The 23,447-nt window shown below is 47.9% G+C and overlaps 2 protein-coding genes across 2 annotated transcripts in view; both read right to left on the bottom strand.

The window, feature by feature from the left end:
* LOC144129954 (uncharacterized) overlaps positions 1-10,212 on the bottom strand; it is a 55,112-nt gene extending 44,900 nt beyond the window's left edge. The window contains exons 1-2 of the mRNA XM_077664007.1: positions 10,112-10,212; positions 2,778-3,153 (exon numbers count right to left, since the gene is read on the bottom strand). Coding sequence (XP_077520133.1) covers positions 2,778-2,846 — 69 coding nt within the window. The 5' untranslated portion in view covers positions 2,847-3,153; positions 10,112-10,212. The remainder of the gene's footprint in view (positions 1-2,777; positions 3,154-10,111) is intronic.
* Positions 10,213-11,027: 815 nt separating this feature from the next.
* LOC144128974 (beta-galactosidase-like) overlaps positions 11,028-23,447 on the bottom strand; it is a 29,273-nt gene continuing 16,853 nt past the window's right edge. Inside the window, exons 12-15 of the mRNA XM_077662822.1 lie at positions 22,719-22,826; positions 14,499-14,630; positions 13,079-13,309; positions 11,028-11,536 (exon numbers count right to left, since the gene is read on the bottom strand). Coding sequence (XP_077518948.1) covers positions 11,330-11,536; positions 13,079-13,309; positions 14,499-14,630; positions 22,719-22,826 — 678 coding nt within the window. The 3' untranslated portion in view covers positions 11,028-11,329. The remainder of the gene's footprint in view (positions 11,537-13,078; positions 13,310-14,498; positions 14,631-22,718; positions 22,827-23,447) is intronic.

Raw genomic sequence — 23,447 nt, 5'->3', positions numbered from 1 at the left:
AAGACCTGTAGCTGTAGGTATACGCTTAACCCATTTGCGTGTCCTTCTGCGTTTTCTGTTTAAGCCAGCTTAATTCTAACAGCTTATTTTTTTACATGTTTGCAATCATTATTATTTTATTCATTTAACATGACCGGTCTCCCTTTTAAGAGCCTTTGGCAGTAATGGTAGCGCAGTGAACAGATAACCAATCCCCGTGCTTTGCACATGCTCATCTCCACGCAAGCATGCTCTCAAGTACTATCACTCCCGAGAAATTTATATCTGGCCATGCCGCTCTCATCAGAGAGATAAAGCCGACCCGTTCTAAGCTTTCTGAAAGTGACACATCCTTTCATGAGATTAGAAGGAAACTCTGTAAATATAGAATACATCTGTGTAAAAGGGGGGGGGGGGGAACCTGAGTCGCCATCAAGGCGTGAGGAGACACTTTCTGAAGATAGAGGGAAACACGCTCCTAATCTTAGCCGCCATACTGTGTGGCTGTGAGAACAGAACCCTCCACGGTAGCCGCGTTTTTTCGGCCTTAACGATACCGCACGGGAGGCGTTGTCCGAGTCGGGTAAATTAGTGATCAAACTTTGAGGCGAAAGAATTGACATTGCACATCGACCACGGAGCATTGAATGGGCTAACAGGCTCGAATCCTTCCAGTGAAATGAGTGATAAAAATTGCAGCAAACCATTTATCCATTATTAGATTTACCCGCAGACGACAACCTAGAGCCGTCAAAACCCAACCCAAACATTCTGTGTTACGCCGCATACTAAGTCGTTCGTGTAACTCGATCATGTTCCGTGTTCGACGCCTCTCGTACGTAGTCTCGGTCAAAAGTCTTAAAGCCACAGGCTTCATCTGCAGCAACATGAATGTTCCTAGAATGCTCCGTGTAGCCGATCATTGAAAACACGTCAAGCATGAAGCTTCTCTACCACAAGAAGAACCCTTCTGCTAACATTTAAAGGTCATTCGGTCTTTAATAGTACCGTAATGGTTCTGTTATGCGGCGGAAGTGAAAGGCCTTCAGCCTTAAGACTTTTGTCCAAGACTGTTCCTCCAAGTCGTCCCGCCGACAGAAGCCCAACTTATAAATATATCGCGTCCATTTGCGCAATACCATAAATATTCTACAACAAATAGCTTCTTCATTCAATGTCAATGGATAGGTATGTAGAAGCCGTATCCTACCACTTCTCAGCTGGGGAGCGGAAACTTGACGCTAACGAAAGGCAGGAAATTAGATAAACGACAGCGCAACGAACTAATAAAAGCGAAATGACGGGTGCAACATAAGCGTGCATTGCAGAACAGGCTCCAGTCGACGTTATCGTAGTAGAAATCAAGAGGAGAAAATACCATGCAGTGCGATGGTACCGAAGGAACGCAGGCAAGGGCGACAGAGGGTCTATTGTAGGTTAGGTTATAAAATCTGAGGTAGGAAGGGGGGGGGGTGGCTCTAGGAGGCTTAAATCAGGTCTCCATTGTAGATCAGTGGGGGTTGACTTCGTCCTTTAGTGGACATGGCTTGGATGAGGATGGTGCAATCTCACTAAAGTCACGTAAGTATAATGGCACTATAGAGAAAAATGAGATCGGTATGTTTTCTTCCCTTCCCAGTTACCGGGGGTCGACCTTAATCGGCCGCCGCGGTGGCTGAGTGGTTACGGCGCTCGGCTGCTGGCCCGGAAGACACGGGTTCGATGCCGGTCGCGGCGGTCGAATTTCGATGGAGGCGAAATTCTAGAGGCCCGTGTACTGTGCGATGTCAGTGCACGTTAAAGAACCCCAGGTGGTAGAAATTTCCGGAGCCCTTCACTATACGGTGTCCCTCATAGCCCGAGTCGCTTTGGGACGTTAAACCCCAACGGACCTTAATCGCTAGTCCTCCGCTGCAGGCGGCTTCATGAGTCACAGACATGAGGCTGTGATATTGTGCCGCAGCTTTGATGTTGAGGTGACACTGCCTAGAATTTGCAAATCGTATTAATCTGTTACAAATAATTCCATCCGCCCGTTATCACCAGCTGTTGTTTCTGACTTCGGGATGCTGCTGCCTCTTTCGTCAGCCTAAGTAAATTGCGCCAACGCACTCTTTCCATCCAGATAAAGTGCGTTTGGTAGCCATCACTCTTCGATACATATGGCAATGAAATCGATTTTGCATATTTTGCTTGGCATTGCGGCTGCCTAAATTCATCACTAGCCCACCGAGAGAAATATTCTGTCCGTCATAACTAATTTATCGCCATTCCGAAACTGACTGATTGTTGTGTAAAGAAATGCATACATGAATTTAACAGCACGAAACTCGCTTACTAACTTCGTCACTTAGCGATTCACATCGCAATAAATCAACAGTTTATTAAAAAAAAACTACAAGACGGTCCGACAGCGCTCGCCCACTGGTTGAGTGACGAACCGTTCTTTCCTGGCAGGTGTGTTTTCGAGTGACTGCTACAAGAATGTTTGAGTTGACAATTTGTCAGGGTTGCTTCATCGAATTCCGAATACTCGGAGTCAACAACTCGCGTTGCAGGACAATCACGTCGAAATAATTAAACAGCTTATTTAACACACTAAAAGGCACGCTAACAGTGCTCGCCCATTGGTTAAGTAACGAACCATTCGTCAGGTATGTTTTCGAGTGCCTGCTGCAAGAAAGCTTTGAGTTGACAGTTGTCAGGGTTGCTTTATCTAGTTCCGAGTTGCAGGACTCAGCAACTCACGTCGCAGTGCAGTCTGGGCTCGACACAAATTGCCAAATTTTCATACTCACACTTGTAGCGACTGTCAGTGGAGCCAGCAACGCCAACGCAAGTAGAGTAGAAGTGGCATAAGACTCCATCCCAGAGCAAAACAAGCTGTCGTGTGCTCCTTCTTCCGCGGGATAATGTGGAAAAAGAGAGAGAGCGGTCGCTTCTCAGATTGTTTTATCGACGCCCGGCACTACCGCTCACTCTTCCAGCTATTCCTTCTTTCTCCAACATATTTCCTGCCTCTCTCAAAGGGAGCTAGCTGTATTTGCGCCTCATCTCCGATTCTTTTCGCAGAAGTCCAAGGCCCTCTGCAGATTCACGGATCGGGTGACCGTCTTCAATGTTGCTAGGCATAGCAAGCACTGGCGTGGTAAGCAGAGATCTCACGTTTCTTTCCTGGAAAAGGAAATAAGTAAAAAAAATCTTTACATTTCTTTCGAGGATGCGCCTGCCGGCAGAAGGGCATCTGCGACCGACCGTGTGCGCGCGTTGCAAATAGTGGTGTAGTTAACTGCGCATAAATCTTAAACTAGTAAGAATTTTGGGATTGAGATTTGTGCTGTTAAAGGGTAAACTTAATTTTATTTATTTATTTATTTCAATATCATAAATGCCCAATGCGGCATTACATAGGGGGGGGGGGATTCATTAACGAAAACTTTACAAATATGCAACGCAGCATATGAACGGCTGAAGACAGAAATAAACAAGTTAAGAAGCCAGGTACAAGTTAATAGGAGGGGGGGGGGGGATGGCTTGGAACAGGTACCGGAAAAATGCACATGTAGCAAATCCCACAAAACGAAACAAAAATTGCACCTTGAGAAGTTACAAAACATGACATCTAACGTTTTATGGAACGTTACGGCCGACACGCACACACTGAAGCAAACGAGAAAAAAAAAACGCACATCATTCTACATTGGAATTTTCAAAGTATGACCAAAGAGCTGTTCGAAATGATGATGTTCCAGCGATAGCCGCAATGCTAGAAGGAAGCGAATTCCACTCTTCAATAGCCAGGGCCAAAGGTGAGTATTTGTGTCGTTCTGTCCGAGCGAAAATGGGTTTAGTCTTCTTCATATGATCTGCACGTGCCGATGTGTGCGGTGCCGGGAGAAGATGTGAACTTGCAAATGGTGTGCTGCTGTGGTAGAGAGTATGAAAAAAAGATAAACGGCTGAATTTTCTGCACATGACCAGAGGCGGGAGATGGAGCGATATTTTCAGTGCTGTTACACTTTGATACCGACAGTAACGGGAAAGGATGAATCGAGCAGCCTTGTTTTGCACAGATTCCAACATGCTAATAAGATAGGTATAATGAGGGTTCCAGATCACTAACGCGTATTCTATTGCAGGCCTGATTAGCATATTGTATGCGTGTAGTTTTGTGTCCTGGTTGGTTTGGTGTTGTCGCCGTTTAAGAAGACCAAGTTTTTTTTAAGACTTTGGTAGTGATCAGTTCAATATGAGAGCTCCAGGATAAATTAGAGCTAAAAATAACACCGAGGTATTTTACCGACGATGCAGTTTCAGTGATAGTATTATTAACTGTGTAGGCATTAGGACTCGTGTTAGCAGCGGAAGTAAACTTGAGATGTTTAGTTTTATCTGCGTTAATTACCATTTGCCACCTGCCGCACCAATGAGTTAGCTCATCAAGATCAGTCTGGAGAGCAGTGATGTCGCAAGGGCTCGATATTACTCGGTAAATTATACATTCGTCTGCAAATAATCGTATTGTTGATGTTATGTTCAACGTGATGTCATTAATATATACTAAGAAAAGCAGTGGAACCAGCACCGAACCTTGATGTACTCCTGAAGCAACACCTGTACGTCTTGATAAGAAGTTCCCTAACTTAACTGACTGAAAGCGGTTTGTTAGAAATGCGTTGATTCAGCTGCAGGTTGCGTATCTTTATCATCAGGCGGTTATGAGGCACGCGATCAAAGGCTTTAGAGAAATCAATAAAGATGGAGTCAATGTGGAGGGAAGAGTCGGTTGCTTGATGAAGGTCCGTTATTAACTCAAATAACTGTGTCTGACACGATTAATGCTTGCGGAAGCCATGTTGGTTGTTATGAAGCAAGTTGTTCAGGTTAAGATGAGTCATAATGTTAGCGTATATAATGTGTTCGAGTACCTTGTAACATATCGAGGTTAGAGAAATTGGCCTGTAATCGTTAGAAACGGATCTGTCTCCAGATTTAAATACCGGGATGATATAAGCGGACCTCCAATCTTCTGGCACACATATCGTATCGAGTGACTGCTGGAAAATGAGAGATAGCAGGAAAGCTGTGTGCTGGCAGGTAATTTTTAACGGTTTCGCGTTGATACCACTGGGTCCTGGGCTAGTATGGTGAGGTAGGCGTTCAATTGCACGAGCCACGCCAAGCGCAGATATGTGGATGAGTGAAAAGGGAATCTGGATATCGGCCTCAGGAAGCAGCAGTGGGTTGTAAATGGACAATTCTTCCGTGAAAACTTGTGAGAAGTGGCTATTGAATTGTTCTGCACACTGTTCTATAGGTTCTATAGGTAGGGTGCTGCCGTTTACACCCAAAAGAACAGGAACCGTACTAGCGCTTTTAGGATTAACAGTGTTCCAAAATTTCTTAGGGTTGGTTGTTATCAAACTAGGAAGTGTAAAAGGAAGTGTAAAGACACCAGTAGACAGGCAAAGCACTCGATGATACGATGGGATGATGGGACGATGACGAGAAGCTTGCGCGGCGCCCAGTCTTGGTAAGCACGCGGTAGGATACGAGTATCTAGAAAGCAAAGTGCACAAGTCACCGATATGCTCTTGTGGCCGCGAATCCGAGGAGTAGCAGGAGTGAGCGAATATTCGGAAAGTTAGGAATGTGAATCGAATATTAAACAATTTTTGTACTCCATTTGGAAAGCTGAGTATAAAGTGCATTTCGATTATTCGAGAAAGCAAGAATATTTGTGACAAAGCCAATGCACAGGAGTTATTCCACAAGCGCGACTTTTCGATTTCGTGGCCAAGGTTTGGCGAACTTTAACGACACCGTCATCTCGGCGCACGCTCCAGGGAAGGTAGAATTGTTTTCAGCACAGGCTCGATTTTCATTTTTGTAAGCATAAAGATGTTACTCTGAGCAACATATTTTTTTTTCACATTGCTTCACGGCCTCTTGCGGCAGCGGCAAGATAGTTATTCTGTTATCGTAACAGGAATTTGTTTTAACCTGTGATCTTAATCGGATCATGTCCCTGGAGCTAAAGCTTAAGGATCCATTCTTCGCCAGAGTTCATTGGTGAATGATGTAAAATTAAAAGGCAGTCTTGAATAAACACGTCTGCACTTTATTATTCAATATTCGTTTCAACATTCAAAGCTAAGTATTCGTATTCTACTCGAAAATGTTCCTTTCGTGCACCCCTGCTTCGTAGCGATCACAAAGAGTGTCTGGTTGTCTAATATGTGACCTAGCCTTCGTAAGCAAAAAACTGCCACGGAAAACAAATTATGTTTTTATGTGGACCCCCAATGCTTGCAATCTGCAGCCGAACACTTGAAAAAAAAAGGTGTTTTTTATGTATTTTATATTTTATGCTGCAGATATAAGCACAGCTTATGTTCCAAATTTATTTTTCCTTTTGTTGTACAGCGTCTTGTCAGATTTACAGAATTGTTTAATGGGCCCGAAAAAAAGGATGTTTATGAAAAAATTCACGAAATAGTGTCATTTTTTGGGTATTGAAACAAATATACAAATGAACAAAAACCAAATTTTCTTCTGTGACTTATGCTGCAGTATGAAGGAGCATGTGTAACTCAAGGAAAAACAGCAATTCCAGTTGTGCGCTAAGAATATGTTTTTTAAAATACTCTTTCTCATGTCCATATCCGCACCAATCCTCATTTTAAGGGCCGGTGAAAATTTTTTTTCGCGAAAAATAATGAGGGCGATTACTATTCGCCATACTCAAAATTACCACAAAGTTCTTCATATAAATCGGATGTGGTCGAGCGCCACACTTGAGTCGTTAGCGATGGAATGTCCCAGATACAAAGGCTCTGTTACGGAAAACTAAGAGTGAATGAGACAACATAATCTTTAATATAAAGCAAAAGGAAGGGTATATACAGGGTATATCTCCCGTATACTTTTTAGTTTAGTGCAGTTGCATTACTTGTTTCACATGTCAGGCACAAGTTAATTAGGGAACTTTCGTAGAGTCAGTCACACAGGCAATGACGTGTGTGGCTGAGACAAGGGGAGAAAAGAAGTTGAAGGCTCGTTCACTTAATTTGTCCTGTTCAAGGAAGGGGAGCTGAAATTTAGTGTATCACATTAATGTATGCCAAGTAGATATTATAGATCATTTCATTGATTTTAACCAGCCAGGTAGGTGACCATGCTAAGTGATACAGTTACAAAGCGGTAAGCAAACACGAGACCCCGGAGAGGGTCTGGCTACTGGCTCTTTCAACAAGATGTAGTTACAAAAAATAAATAAACAAAAATAACAAGTTCTACAAAATATTTTTTATTGGCTGGGAGTTCGCGGTGACGCCAAGACACCGACACCAACGGTGGCTAACCGAAGTGCTCCTGCGAAGTGCGCTTCCATCCGGAATCGAAACGGGTCTTCAGCTCGGTACCCACGGTGGCGCTAATCACCGAACAGCACCGTGGCGTGCCACGCTGTGCTGCCCCTGTGGGTTGCATTCCCAACCTGAGCCCAGAAGGGGACGATTTTTTTTGGCACCCGCGGTGACGCCCTGGCGGCAAGGCGCCACCGCGGATACCGGCTATACCGGGGTCTCTGCTCCGAAGGATCATGCCATGCCATCGCAGTCCTCGAAGCACCCCTGGTTGGCTGGACGAACCCACGGTGGCGCCACTCACCGGCGGCCGCGCGCTGCTGACTGACAGCGGCGGTGCTCCTGTGGGCCGGCCCCCCCCGGGCTCGGGTAGGAAGCACGTTGTGCTCGGAGTACGCGGTGTCGCCACACACCGACACCCAAGGGCCAACAGAGGTGCTCCTGCGGGACCCCGGTTCGAACATGGATGAGACGCGCAATAGCTGGGGAAACCCACGGTGGCGCCACTCACCGACACGCCTAGCGTGCCCCTGTGGGGTAAGGGCGGTTCTCGCAGCACTGAGAGTGGGAATCAGCTTCGGCCAACCTGGGCAACCATGGCCACCAACCCGTGCTGATTGCCACCACCCTCCACTGTGCCACTGTCTTAACCACCGAGAAGCCATGTCATGGCGCCTATGCAACAGTGTACAGCACAGCCTCTTATACTAGAAAGGTACACACGTCGCATAGTGTAGATGTGTGGAGTGCGCTGCCTTCCCTGCTGACAGCCACGCGAGATCACAGAGGCATGAAGTCGCCAAGCGATAGAACTCCCAGAAGGCCTCAGTCACGTGACAACAGAGGGCGTATTCACAAGAGCTCCTACCAGGGGCGAATTAGTGGGTTTCCTGGAAGGCAAAGCGAATTTAACTTTCTTTATAGAAAGATAAAAACAAAACGGGACAGTATATTTCTGCCTTCACATATTCGGTGCTCCTGGAGAGACGGCTGCAGATCTGTAGAAACGTGATGGAGAAACCGTTAGATAAAAGCTTGTCACCTTGTACACGCAATGCCCCATTACTTGAAGCGCACCTTAGGCACGGAGGAATGCTAACTTATACTAAGCCGTAAAAAAAGGATAAAAACTTGAGTAATTGTAGACTGCTCAGGGTAATGTCCTTTGCTCACAGGGAGGTATCGACAATCGAAATACAGTAACGGTCGAATTCAATCATCTGAGAGAACACTTTAAATTCCGGAAAGCGTGCTTGTCAAATGACCCGATTCAGACCATTGGGAGAATATAACTAGCGCCCAGATACAAATTTAAGAGATTACGAGAAAATACTTGATTCAGTGGAAACACCAGCAGTAATGCAGGCATTGTGCAACCAGGTTGTAGAAGAGGAGTATGCAAATGTGCTAGAAAATATGTAAGATGGCACAGAAACCATAGTTCTCCGGAGGAAAAATGAAAACAAAAAATCACCCAGGACGAGCTCGAACAAGAAATGTGTTAGAAGTTCGTACTTTTGCTGCAATTTATCGTAGGTTTACAAGAGGTATTCCAATAATTGGTGCTAACAGTTTACGGAGAACGTCTTCAAGTACTCTTCGATTTGCTGGCGATCTTGCCTTTGTATGTAACTTGGAGAAATAGATGTAGCGCATTACTAAAGATTCAAAATTAAAAATCCGATAGAGGTCTGTGTTATTGGGAATACAAAACTTAAATGAGAAATGAAAGCCAACCAAGTTCGTGTAATAAAACACGACGTTTCGATACCAACTTGGTTTCTTCATCGAGGTGTGAATGCGGGCGAGTTTCAGCTTGGCTTTGTAAGCCTACGTATAGTCGGCCGCAGGGTCACCGAACTTAAACCGTGGATGTAGGAACAACGAACGGTTCCGACGGAGCGATTGAAGGAGTATAGACACAAAATTTTTTCTTGCGTTTTTTTCTTTCAAATAATGCTTTGGACATTAGTATACATACAAGTTGTCCAAAATTAGGCCTTAATAATTTAGAAAAAATAACAGTGAGAAAAATTGTAATCATAACGTGAGTATTCAACTAAAATGCATTAACATTTAATGTACTGCAGATAGCGTGTATGTTTATGCTGAAACCTTGGAGTCAGTGGCATTCAAAAGTTATTCTATTTTGTGCAATTTTAGTAACGCACCTATACCCGGAGATATAGACGTCAAAAATTTCAATCCAAACCGCGTAATTACGCATGGAAGACCGCGGCACTCAGCATGTGGCTCCGTCTTGGTGTGACGTAGGTGGGTTCTATTCTTCCTAAGAACAAGGTACAAGCGGCCTGCGCTTTGTGCGTGCGTCTTTGTGCCCCTTCTTGTCCCGTCGTCTTCGCGCAGTTTTGTTGGCAAACAGCCCCTTTGGGGTGTTGGCCAAGAACCGGGCAGTAACGTCATCATTCCGGAACTCGTACCTCCAGCTACGCGTGCGGAGAACACGGAAATATAAGTTTGAGAGCATGAGGGAATCATTTATGGAGGCGTGCTTCGAAAATTGTGAGTGCTCTGGGCTCGGCCAATATAGTCACTAGCCTTTTACAGCGCTTACCTTTTACAATAGCAATATTAGGAATCCAACTCGGCCACCTTTTATTTACTAATACTACTTAGGTCCGCCTTCAGGCATTAAGGCAAGATCTTAAATTCGTGCATGCCTTATAACTTCAGACTGCTTATAGATTTACGGGCCCTACTTGCCGCTAATAGTCGAGATTATGTAAATGGTCGTCACTTCTTACCTCGTCCACGTCAAGTTCTATGTGCCTCCGCCAGGCGACGGAAGTCGCGAAGAAACACTGTAACTTCGTTTGTCTTTAGTCGCGGAGGCCCCGGCCCCCGTCCCTTCTTCCGCGCCGGGGGCGGGGAGTAGAGGGCCTCCTACATCGGTGGAAAATAAACTTCTTCTTCTCCTTCTTATTTGTGTCTTTCTCCATTGTCAAGATTGCGCCGTTTCATCGTTGTCTCACACGCATCGCAGGCATCGCCAGACACATCATCATTGTCATCATAATCATCATCATCATTATCACACCACCACCACCACCACCATCATCATCATCATCAGCCTGAATACGCGCACTGCCAGACACACTGTTGATCTAAGCGAATGCTAGCGCATATGTCCCATGGCACTGGTGGGCGCTTGGAGCTGAAGGGCCGGCTGCCCGACTGGCTGTTCCGCAAGCTGCTGACAGACAGACAGAAAAACTTTATTGAGCAAATGAGTTTTAGACCCAGCTGGGTCCCTGGGCCACTGCGCGGTCCCGCACTGCATCAAGTAGGTGATGCCGGGACATGACGTCGGCAGCCCGAGTCACCGCAGCAAGCTGCGATGTCGGGTCTGCAGACATAAGCTGCTGATTGCTCTTTTTTGCTGACGATCGGTGGCAGATCGTGGATGTTTTTTAAATATTTCAGATTGAGATTAGATTGTATTGTTACATATTACTTTTTCAGTGGAAAGTTCGACAATCCAGACTGCGAGCGGAACCTTTCATAACTGAACTGTACCAGGGTGTAATGTACTGGTAGGTGCATGACAATCCGTGATGCAAACACTAATTTGTAAGAAACGGGCAGATAAAGAGAAATAAGTGTGCAGTAACAGTGTGCGAATTGTAACGGTAAAGATGAGAAAAAATATTATGCATCCGATCAGAAATGTGCGGATTTAATATTTTCTTTAGTCTACACAATGACATTCCTGATTTCAATGATCAATGGAAGTTTTTTCAGTGGAAGTAGGAAAAAAAGAAGTCATTTGCTTGCATTGATTAGTGCATAATTGTGGCAGTGATGCTGTGCGAGAAACTGGAGCCTGTGCAATGACAAGAACAACAAAAAAAGAACTTGGGAGGACCCCGGTAAACTCTGCCTATACGATTATGGCAGACTTGGAGAAGTTCCTTCATGTATACGCGCTGATTTCGTCTTGGGTATTTCCCCGGGGAAGAAAATCACGGCACGGCGGCGTTGATTTCGGGCTTGTCGACGAACTCGACGAAGCAGTTGCCGGATCCCTCTGAGCAAGGTGCCTGCTCCAACTCGATGACATTGAGGATGTTGTTAGGCTTGAAGAGCACCGCAGGCACGTACAGTGTCTTCTGCGGACCCATGGGTGTCCAGTAGCGGCCCAGGTTGAAGCCATTCAGAATGACTGCGCCCTATGTCGCCAAAAAAAAAATAAAAAAAATGAAACCTTACTTATATATAGATATGTAGTTTATGCTAAACGCTACTGAAAAAAAATTGAAAATTGGTCGTTGGGGAAAGGAAATAGCGTAGCATCTGTCTCACATCTCGGCGGACACCCTTACCGCGCCGTAAGGGAAGGGATAAAGGATGGACTGAGAGAAGAGAGAGGTGCCGTAGTGGAGGGCTCCGGAATAATTTCGACCCCCTGGGGACCTTATAAGTGTACTGACATCGAACAGCACACGGGCGCCTTTGCGTTCGCTTTGCGTTTTGCATCTTGCTTTCCGATGTCTCGTATCAAGTTTGTGAAAGATTAACAACTTTCCCTAATCTTAATATTAAGGGGCACTAAACCTAAACTGAAGAGATTGGGAAAAAATGTTATTTACATATGTACACATGCCAAGGTTACCGGATACATTGACATTCACCAGCAGACATGACGCTAAGCATGTAAGGCGAGCCAATTAAAGAAGGACCATAAACAGCTTTGAGCAGCTAACAGGAATTGCTTGTAAGCGATAGCATACCTACACACAGAAGAGTGAAACAGCAATAATCTGTCACGAAAAAAAAATTGAAGTTAGCTAAATTGAAGTTAGCTTGCATCCATAAAATTTAACGTAGAAAGCTGGGCTTGTTGTTGCTTAGATTGAGAGGACATAGCAGTAGCGCTAAATAACAGGGACGAAAGTAAAGAAAACACGAGCGCTGGCTTGACACACTAGCGCTTGTGTTGTCTTCCCTACTTTCGTCTCTGTTATTTAGCGCTACTGCTATGTCCTCTCTATCGACAGAATACCGCGTTTTAATGACTAAGACGCTACTTTCACGGAAAACAGATCTTTTATAAGCAAGGGAAGGTTAAAAAGTGAAATGCTGGTGTCGCCACTTCCGGATGTTTTTTCCAAGCAAGTTTTGGAGCTTAGATGGCAGTTTTTTTTTTAACGCGTGCGGGTCCTCCAGGCTAAGAAACACCGCCGTTCACATCCATATGTGCCGGTCACAGAGTCCGCGTTTGTTTAAATCAAGTGGCGGAAAATGTGAATCTAATTTTCCTCGCAACTTCATCAAAACAGGTACATTTTTGGTGCGGGAAAAACAGGATGGATGGAAAACTTTATTGAGTCCTGCAAGTGGTGATATGTAACCACTAAGCGGGCCGCTCTCTCGTCGGGGCCGGAAGACCAAGCCTCACGGCCACGTCGTGAGCCTGCTGGACAGCGAAAAGCAGCCAGATACAGCCAAAAAATCGATTTTTTTCGTTCTAAGAACAAAATTTAGATGGAGTCGTTCGTACTGTCCCGTGAGCAAATCCTTGTGCTTGCAGTATGGCACTACAATAGGCTTGTTCTCAAAACAGCAGAAAAAGTTATTCCGGAAGTGCCATGAATTGCCACTGGAATTCACCGTTACACCAGCCTCTGTTGTTTTTTAATGTGTATTGCTACTTCAGTGTGCGTCTGTTTCTTGCATTTTGCCACTATCGAGCTACTACGATGGGTTCTGACCTTCTTCCAATGGTCAAGTCTGATGAACGTGTCCAGGACTGGGCTCTTCCGGAGCTGGAACCTGGCCTCGTACACTGCCAGTCCTGGTGCGAAGGCGCCGCGTTCAGAGGTCTTCCTCCTCGTGGTAGAAACGGGACGAAGCGATCCACCCAAGTGATCTCTTTCGTCGATCCGAGTCATGTTCCAGTAGGTGAGCTTTTTTCCGGACAGGTTCACGTCCGAGATGATACCCTGGAATTATACGAAAGGCATGTTTTCACTTGCGGTACTCCAGGAAGTGATTGTGCAGCTGAAATACAGATAAGCGGATTGCTAATTGGTGTTTTGTACTATGCGAGGAAGATGCGCAATGTAAAACGGCATGGCTTAGCTCGTGAGGTCGCGAGATGGGCGAGGAAGGCGTGCAGTACATGGCAGGTGCAAAAGATGACACGCATAGAGAACAATGGACCTGCTGGCCATGGAAGGTGCGATCGAGTGTGTCTTTGTGGTGTCGATAACAATCTGGTAGTCAGCCGGCACATTGAGCAAAACCGCAGCACCGCAATGCACTGCAGTTTACGCATGACGTTCTTTGCGCACAAGCAAAGTGAAGACAGGATTTAATCAGAAACTTGTAAATGTATGTGAGTAGTGCGTCACAAGCCATTTTATTTTTCATATCACCCGTAATGGCTACACCCCTTTTTGACATATCATGGGGACGCCCGCATTGAATGAGGACATTACATGTCAAGTTCACATAACCCCTGGGTTAATTTGACCAAATTAACCCTCAAACATACATGATCCTGGCAACCAGCTTGCATGCCATAACCTCCTTGATAGATGGCGTCGAAAGTCGTACGTGTTACGTTACCTCAGCACGCCTTCAGCTTTACTTGTACTATTTCGAACCTTGCGCGTTCAGAGGGGCGGAATTTTTTTTCTGTGCAGCTACGCGAGAATCACAGATGGGTCACAGTCGTTCGCCCCACTGGCCGCACCTTGTGACTGGCAGGACTGTAATAATAATGCACCCTCAACATCAGTTTCACGCTGATTAGAGCCACAAGACGTTTAGTTAAAAGTTTGTAAAGCACGGTCAAAAGCACTTCTAAGGAAGAAAAAAAGGACCGGGTGCGCACCTGGAAGTCCCTTTTGCTTTCATTTTCCTTAGCACAGCGTAGCGTTGAGACTAGATTTTTGTGCTCAACTTCCCATACGCCCCAATGGGTCACTCTGCTTTAACTGATGCGATATGGACGCCCGTAACCAACTAAAAGTGGGGAGGAGAAGTGGCAACGTTCACCTCACCTGCACTGCCAGGGGGCTCATTGTTATGCAACGAAGCTGCGCGACAGGTGAGCAGCTTGTACCGAGGCCGGTAAAACTGATGATCGTATCATTAATTCTGGCAGGTATAACCGCGTCAGCTCACCTTTGGGTCGGTTAAATTTCCGTAGGTGACCCTGCCCTGGCTTTCCACCAAGACCGTCAACCTTTGACCTTTCGTCACTGGGATCATAATGTCAAACACCTTGTCCGTGCGTGAAATAATGCCTTGGTAAACCTGCGAACCAACAGAAATCGAAGACACGTTCGTGCAGTAAAAACAGTTTGTAAAATGTGCTTAGCAGTCGATGAATTCAGTGTGCAAGTGATTTGTTATGCTAAGATCGGTAGGTTTCTTGATGGTGCGTTCTTTCATGGCGCAACCACCATCTTATGTACAAGAAACTGGGAAAGAGGGGAATTTCATTCCAAGTGGAGTGCACAGATGCCTGCCATGAACAATAGTGAGACCAGAGTAAATGTTTTGGACGGCCATGAAAAGAGGTTTACAGATTCTGTGAATGAGAATGGAGAACCTCTAGACAAAAGCAATGAGCCGGTAATTGCATTATTATTTAAGATTTAACCAGTGAAGTTCTGTGCACGAATTCCGACTGCCATCTGACCTGGAAGGTCCTGAAGAGAGATTTTGTAATTTTCAGGACAGTTTATGCAGCCGCAAAGCTTAGAGTGCTAGATCGGTGATGGCCCGCAATACTCTAAGGAAGTTTAAAAAGCTGCACTTGACAAGCGCAATGCATGTAGAGAACTCGAGGTAAAATAAAATACCCAAATCTCGGCACTGCTTCCGTGAATTCGACAGATAAAAAAAAATAAACGACTGAAGGTGACATAAAATAGACTTTTTGTAGACAACTCAATATGCGCCCAAGACGGATTTTTCATTAAGTCTTTATGAAAATGTTAACTGAAAATTAAGCTACCTTCGACTGAGCGACTGAATAATATTGTTCTTATATTGGCTGTTCAACTAAAAAACCACGATACTATTAAAACTTCGTTTATTCAGGGCCGCAAAGTGAGGAACAAGAGGGCTGCGTATGTTTCCAGTGTTTTCTGTGTATTCTTTGCCACTGTTTCTTTGCCTCTTTCTCTGTTTCTTTGCGCCTGTTTCTTTGCCTCTGTTTGCTGTTTTTTCTCGCGCTAGCTAACATCTCGCAGCCAGTGTCCCAGCACCAACAAGCCCAAATTTCTTGTTTAATCCCTTTCTGTTTTTTTGCCGGGATAATAAAATTTTAAAAGTTTATGCCGCGTAAAAGCAACAAGCTTCTGGTGGGGAACAATCTGAGCACGGTAGCGAACACTCACCGCGGTCATGCACTGCGGTCATGTTTATTAACGTATGAAAAAAAATCCTGCATACTGAAAATGACAGTTTTCTCGCGTACAGAAAGTTGCATAATGCTCCGCCGTCACACACAATAATATTGCCACCTAGCGTTGCCAGGTGGCGCAAGCTGTCCGCGAAGACGATGAGGTTGCGATCGTGCTATCGCGATCGGCCGCCATTACCGTCTCCTCTTGCCGACTCCAGCTGTTGAAGCGTCTCTCCGTGAGAACTCCGTGACAATTTGGTGGAGCCTGCTGGGTACGAGTATCCCATGCAAGAAACCCCTCCAGGGAGCCGTGCCGCCAGCCCTGCGCCGATTGACACCCCGGTACACCGCTTCAGCCGGAGGCTGCAGGGACTTTCACCGGAGCTTGGACCACTCGCGACAGTCATGATACCAGCCACCGGTATTCTCACGCAAGCTGCCGGTGCTACACCTGCCCACTATACCTTGCAGACCCCGCGGGTTCCCAAGGCCTTCCACGGGGACCTTTTCGAAGACGTGGAGGACTGGTTCCTTCACTTCGAGCGTGTGGCTGCTTATAACCAGTGGGACGACGCCGCGAAACTAAGAAACGTCTACTTTAGCCTAGAGGATGGCGCCCGCACGTGGTTTGAGAACCGTGAGGAAGTTCTAACTTCCTGGCGAGAGTTTCGCCGTCGCCTGCTGGAGGCCTACACCAGCGCGGATCGCCGCGAAAGAGCGGAGCGGGCAATCCAGTCCCGCGTCCAGCTACCGAACGAAAGCGTACAAATGTACGTCGAGGACATGACGCGGCTCTTCAGGAGAGCTGATCCTGCCATGCCTGAAGAGAAGAAACTTCGGCACTTAATGAGAGGCGTCAAAGAGCAGCTGTTCGCAGGCCTCGTGCGCAGCCCACCATCTACAGTTGCTGCATTTCTTTCGGAAGCCACAACGATGGAGAAGGTCCTGCAACAGCGTTGCGCCAGTTACGACCGGCCCGTGCATGCTGCTGCAGTCACATCATCGTTTGCCACCATCGGACAGCATCCTGATGATTTGCGGGAACTTATTCGCACAATCGTGCGTGAGGAGCTTCACAAATTTTGTAGCCCGTCGCAGCCTGCGCTCGGTTCCATCTCCGCTCTTGTACGAGAGGAGGTGCAACAGGCGTTCCGGGGCCCTGTTCCTGTGGTCGACGTACCACCTCTGCCTGGGGACTACCACCGTCCGACGTACGCCGAAGTTGCAAGGCGTCCGGCTCCCGCTTCGCCGCCACCAATTCACGCCACGCCTCAAGCCCCGCGGCCCTCTGTGCAACCGGTGCAGTACTTCGAGGATCGTCGAGCACCCCTCCGAAAGGCCGACGTTTGGCGTACACCTAACCGACGACCGCTCTGTTTTCACTGCGGAGAGCCAGGTCATCTTTATCGAAATTGTTATTACCGACGCATCGGCATCCAAGGCTTCCGCACCGACTCACCGAGACCCCGTCAAGGTGAACGACCCCCTGAAATTGAAGAATTCCTTGCGGACCAGCGCAATCCATCCCGAGCGCAGCGGCAGTCGCGCTCACCCTCACCGAGGCGCTCTTCCCCGACACCTCCCGGCTTCTCGCGAGCGGCACCGGGCCGATCGCCAAGTCCTCGTCGGGAAAACTGAAACCCGCGACCTTCGGGGGCGAGGTCGCTGGGGGGCGCTGTGCTGAAGACCTCCCGTCGTCGCCGCTACAATCCGACAAAAACCCGCCGACGCCATCACCAGAGTTAAAAAACCGCGTTTCTTTAGAAATACCCGTTCTTATCGATGGTCGCAGAGTAAGCGCATTAGTTGATACCGGGGCCGATTATTCGATCTTAAGTGGACAACTGGCGACCATTCTGAAAAAAGTGATTACCCCTTGGCCTGGCGCGCACCTTCGAACTGCCGGCGGTCATCTGGTTACGCCCAAGGGTATGTGCACTGCTCGCGTTCAGATCAGCAAGTCCACGTTCGTCGTCAGCTGCATCGTCCTGGGCGAGTGTTCTCGGGACCTAATCCTCGGCATCGACTTTCTGCGGGAGTATGGAGCAATTATCGATCTGCGCAACCGAATCGTCATGTTTTCCACAGAGCAAGCCGCCGAACTCGACAACTCCTGCCAACGCAGTGCCGCACTTCGCGTTTTCGCCGACAGCGTCACACTTCCGCCCCGTAGCAGTGTTTTGATTGAAGTCGCCTGTGCTGAGTTGCACGACGCTGAAGCAGTCGCCGAGGCTAATCATTCGCTCCTCCTGACTCAAGGCATCTGCGCCGCTCGAAGCTTACTAACAATTCGCGCTGGCCGGTCTGCGATCCTTGTTACAAATTTTTCTCCAGAGCACCGGCACCTTTTCTCTGGAACTGCGATCGCTACCGCTGAAGCGGTTGTGGATGTTCCGGTCTGCTTTGCGTTCGCGGCAGCGGCCCCTGACGACCAATCATCGCGCGCCACTGACGACCAATCTGTTCCGAATGTCGACCTCAACTGCAACCTCCCCGAAGGAAAGCGCCTGGCCTTAGAGCACTTGCTATTGGAGTATAAACAGTGTTTCGCTTCTTCGTCGAAAGTTCGTCAAACGCCCCTAACGCAACACCGGATCATTACGTATGACGACGCTCGCCCTATCCGCCAGCAGCCTTATCGTGTTTCCGCCAAAGAACGGGAAGTAATCCAAAAGCAAGTTCAGGAGATGATTGACGACGGTGTAGTTCAACCTTCCCAAAACCCGTGGTCTTCGCCTGTTGTCCTTGTTAAAAAGAAGGATGGAACACTTCGATTCTGCGTGGACTACCGTAAATTAAACAATGTGACTAAAAAGGACGTCTACCCGTTGCCCCGCATTGATGACTCCCTGGACAGATTACGGCGTGCTAAGTACTTTTCATCCATTGACCTGAAGAGCGGTTATTGGCAAATTGAAGTGGACGAACGGGACCGCGAAAAAACTGCCTTCGTTACACCAGATGGCCTCTATGAATTCAAAGTGCTGCCTTTTGGCTTGTGCTCTGCGCCAGCGACGTTTCAACGGATGATGGACACTGTCCTCACCGGCCTCAAGTGGCAAAGTTGTCTTTATACCTGGACGACGTTGTCGTTTTTTCAGAAACTTTTGAACAGCATCTCATGCGCCTGCGAACTGTCCTCAGAGCCCTCCATTCCGCTGACCTCACGCTGAAGCCCCAGAAGTGCCACTTCGGTTACACAGAGCTCAGGTTCCTCGGTCACGTTGTGAGCGCCGACGGAGTTCGACCCGACCCCGACAAGACAGCCGCCGTCGCCAATTTTCCTACTCCGACTGACAAGAAAGCTGTACAGCGTTTTCTGGGTCTCTGTGCATATTACCGACGGTTTATTGCGGACTTCGCAAAGATTGCAGAGCCGTTGACGCGCCTCACCAGGAGCAACACCTCCTTCGTTTGGACAATAGACCAAGAGACGGCTTTCTCTTCGCTCCGCCAACGCCTTCAGACATCTCCCGTTCTTGCACACTTCGACGAAGAGGCCGACACCGAGATCCACACCGACGCCAGCAATATCGGTCTTGGAGCTGTCCTTGTCCAACACCAAGAGGGCATTGAGAGAGTTATAGCCTATGCTAGCCGTACTCTCTCCCGCGCCGAACGCAATTACTCTACGTCAGAGAAGGAATGCCTTGCTGTCGTATGGGCCACCATGAAATTTCGCCCTTACCTTTACGGCCGCGCATTCAAAGTCGTAACCGACCACCACTGCCTATGCTGGCTGGCTAATTTGCGAGACCCGTCTGGACGATTGGCCCGCTGGAGTTTACGGCTCCAAGAATTCGACATTACCATCGTATATAAGTCGGGCCGTAAACACGAAGACGCCGACACGCTGTCGCGTGCACCACTCGACTCTTCCGGTCCCGAAATCGACGACGACAGCGGTTTCCTCGGTATACTTAATGCATCGGACATAATAGCCCGGCAGCGGGCTGACACGGACCTCCGACCGCTGATTGACAACCTTGAAGGTCACGTCATGCCTCTACCACGACACTTCGCTCGACGTCTCGGCTCTTTCTGTTTGCGCGAAGGTATCTTATACAAGAAGAACTCGAGAGGCCAAGAAAGAGCTTACCTTCTGGTACTTCCGGCCGATCTTCGCGCCGACATTTTATTGGCATGCCACGACGAGCCCACTTCAGGCCATCTGGGTTTTTCCCGGAGGCTCGCCAGGATACGCAACATGTACTACTGGCCCGGACTCTCGGACGATGTCCAAAGGTACGTAAAAAGCTGCCGTGAATGCCAGCGCCGGAAGACGCCACCGCTTAAGCCGGCGGGTTTTCTCAAGCCCGTTACTACACCCCGCTCTCCGTTCGATCAAATAGGAATGGACCTTCTCGGTCCTTTTCCGTTGTCACTCTCAGGAAACAAGTGGATCATAGTCGCTACTGACTATTTGACTCGCTACGCCGAGACCAAGGCGTTACCCTGTGCCACAGCTTCAGAGGTCGCCGACTTTTTCATGCAAAACATCGTCTTGCGGCACGGAGCCCCTTCGTGCGTTATTACCGACAGAGGCACAGCGTTTACAGCGCAGCTAATCGACCATATATATACGTTGAGCTGCACTAGCCATCGCAAGACCACAGCTTATCATCCGCAGAGCAATGGGCTAACCGAACGCTTAAACAAGACCATTGCGGACATGCTGTCAATGTACGTAGACGTTCAGCACAAAACTTGGGATGAGGTGCTACCGTACGTCACATTTGCGTACAACACGGCCCTCCAGGAGACTACACGCTTTACTACCTTTCGTCTTGTATATGGACGTGAAGTCCAGAGCATGCTTGACGCGATGCTACCATGCCTCGATGACGACCAACTCGCACCCGATGTTCATGAAATTGCCCAACGCGCTGAAGAAGCCCGTCAGCTTGCCCGCGTACACATCGGCCAGCAGCAGGGCACTGATGCGCGCCGTTACAACCTTCGACACCGACAGGTCGACTACAATCCCGGTGAACAAGTTTGGGTGTGGACACCTGTCCGCCGCCAGGGCTTGTCCGAGAAACTACTCTGCCGGTACTTTGGCCCCTATAAAGTGCTACGGCGTATCAGTGATGTTACCTATGAAGTGGTTCCCGACGGTGCCGCGGAACCGAGACGTCGATAGCCCAACAGCTCTGACATTGTGCACGTTGTGCGGCTTAAGCCGTACTACGCCCGATAACGGCATAGCGGCCCTCCGTTGTGACTCTGTGTGTGCTCCGTTTTCCTCGCGTTCTTCTCTGTTTCCCTTCTGAACCTTAGCGCGCCTACGCTGCTGGCGGCCCCACTGAGATGCCCTTCTTTTTCGGAGGGGGGAATAATGCCACCTAGCGTTGCCAGGTGGCGCAAGCTGTCCGCGAAGACGATGAGGTTGCGATCGTGCTATCGCGATCGGCCGCCATTACCGTCTCCTCTTGCCGACTCCAGCTGTTGAAGCGTCTCTCCGTGAGAACTCCGTGACAATATTATTCGTTATTAGTGCAATCAATGATTTCATGACAGCTTTCGTCATCGATATGACCATGTCCTCCGTCATACATGCAGAACATTAAGTCTGGATATGTTCTTGCGCTCATGCTGCTGGGCCTAGAATGTACTGGATAGCGCCGAGATTGCGCCGGGACCAGTGGTTGCTAGCGGCTGCCACACAGGGGAGCCGCCGACTGGGAGTGTCTAGGAGCGTCCGGGGGCTCTGTTCCTTCCTCGAGAAAGTCGCGGTCGCGGATTTGCTTTGTTCCGTTATTAGTGCGAAAACACTCATATGATCGTCAGAGCGAGCAAAAATCTTGCTTGTTCAGTATTTGTCAAAAATATACAGCCGAAGGTGTTTGCTTCCAAGCCCTATAGCGGGGCTCTTAAGCACATTCGGGGGGGGGGGGTTGAGTACGTAAGTTCCTCCCGCATTCTCGAAATTAGGGTCTCTTAGTATAGTATGCAAGAGGAGTCGTGCTGCAGGGCTCAGAAGCAGACCCCTTGGGGTGTATGCTTTTGACAATGACTCTACATCTTGCTTGTCCATCATTCGTTGCCATAGCAACTGTGACGTCAAGCGGCAAGAATTTAGCCTGGGCCACCCCCAAAATTTGACCTTGGCTGATTTGGACCAATATCGATATCCAAACACAATTGACCGTGCCCGACACTATGGCGACCTCCAAATTTGACCCAGTTCATTTGCAAAAATTTGGTCCGGGCCAACCCCGGAAATGTACTTCAGTTTCGCCTCCATCCAAACCCAAAGTCGCCCGTGTGCTGTGCGATGTCATTGCAAGGTAAATGTCCCCAGGTGGTCGAAGTTATTATTCCTCTACTACGGCACCTTATTCTTTCCTTTTTTATTTGACTCCCACCTTCCTCCCTTCCTTTACGGCACGGCGCGGTTCGGGTGTCCACCGAGATACCTGAGACAGTTACTGCGTCATTCTCCGCTCCTCAAAAACCAACCAAAAACTCTGAGACTTTCGTCAACACGTTGCTATGGCGTCGCTTATGGCGTCACCATTTACGTCACCGCTGTTTTACAAGTCACATATCGGTTTAAGCTTTGTTAAACACCGGCAATTTTTTTTAGCGTGGACCATATTAACCTGCATATTAACTCATAGCATATGCATCACTGTAAACTACAAACTCCTCTGTGCCGTCACATTGATGCAAAACATGCTCGTTCTTTACATGTCCGCTTTACCTTACACATTTTTTCTATGGGACAAGTGGATGGGGAATCACTGGTACGATATGTACGCACCAAACATATGGCGCACACAAGAGAAAATAGCCGCACCAAACAATGCGTGCTCTTGTGTACACCGCTACGGTACTAAGCGAGATATTCTCCTGGCGACGCACACCGCATCCTCAATTGGTGGCTCTTGGCAGTCAATGTTACTGTGCCTGCCTCTTCTCATGTCGAGCTGCTGGTTCTCGGCGCACTAACCAGTATAATTTAGGCAGAGTACTCATGAACTCACGTCGTCCACGTAAATGTATCCTCTGTCTCGGAGGCCGGGCACCCTGAGCACAGCCGGGTTCCTGGGCAGGAAGGACACCCACGTGTCGTACAATACAAGGGCTTGGCTCTGTGAACGAGGTTGGGTCACGCGTTTAGTGGCAGAAACGGTGCTGTCTTAGGGATTGAGGAAGAAATTAATGAAAGCGCACAATTTTCTCACGCAGCTATGAATAAGCTTAAAAAATGTGTACTCTTTACATTTACAAGGTATGGAACTCCGGTACAAGATCTGGCCATAACCTACTCCTAGTTTGGCACAACTAAAATAAAAATGTACAGCTATTCACACCATATCAAATAAATGAACGGAGCACCAAAACATTTTGATGTGAGGTGCAGTTGACCTTAAGCACTGGTGCCACGGATACAGCAAATATGTTAGACTCTTAGAAAAAGGATTCAATATAATATGTCCCCACCCGTGGGAGTTGTTTAACTTCGGTACCTCACATTCTAAAAAAATAAATGGGGTTGGGGAGGTGGGGAGGTGGGGAGAGTAAAATTTAATGAGAGGAAAGGCGAAAAGGTGGAAATGTTGGCCGACGGAAACATGACCCTGGCCTGATATTCCACACATGGAAAAGGAGGAAGGGAAGGAAATGGAGATGTGAGTGCTAATGGAAGGTGCTGATGTCATAATGCAATGAGATATCCGCGAGAAGACTGGCAGACGCTCGTCTCCGCGGAG

Source organism: Amblyomma americanum, chromosome 4, assembly GCF_052857255.1.
Source record: "Amblyomma americanum isolate KBUSLIRL-KWMA chromosome 4, ASM5285725v1, whole genome shotgun sequence".
Lineage (NCBI taxonomy): Eukaryota > Metazoa > Arthropoda > Arachnida > Ixodida > Ixodidae > Amblyomma > Amblyomma americanum.
This window is presented reverse-complemented; position numbering and strand designations above follow the sequence as displayed.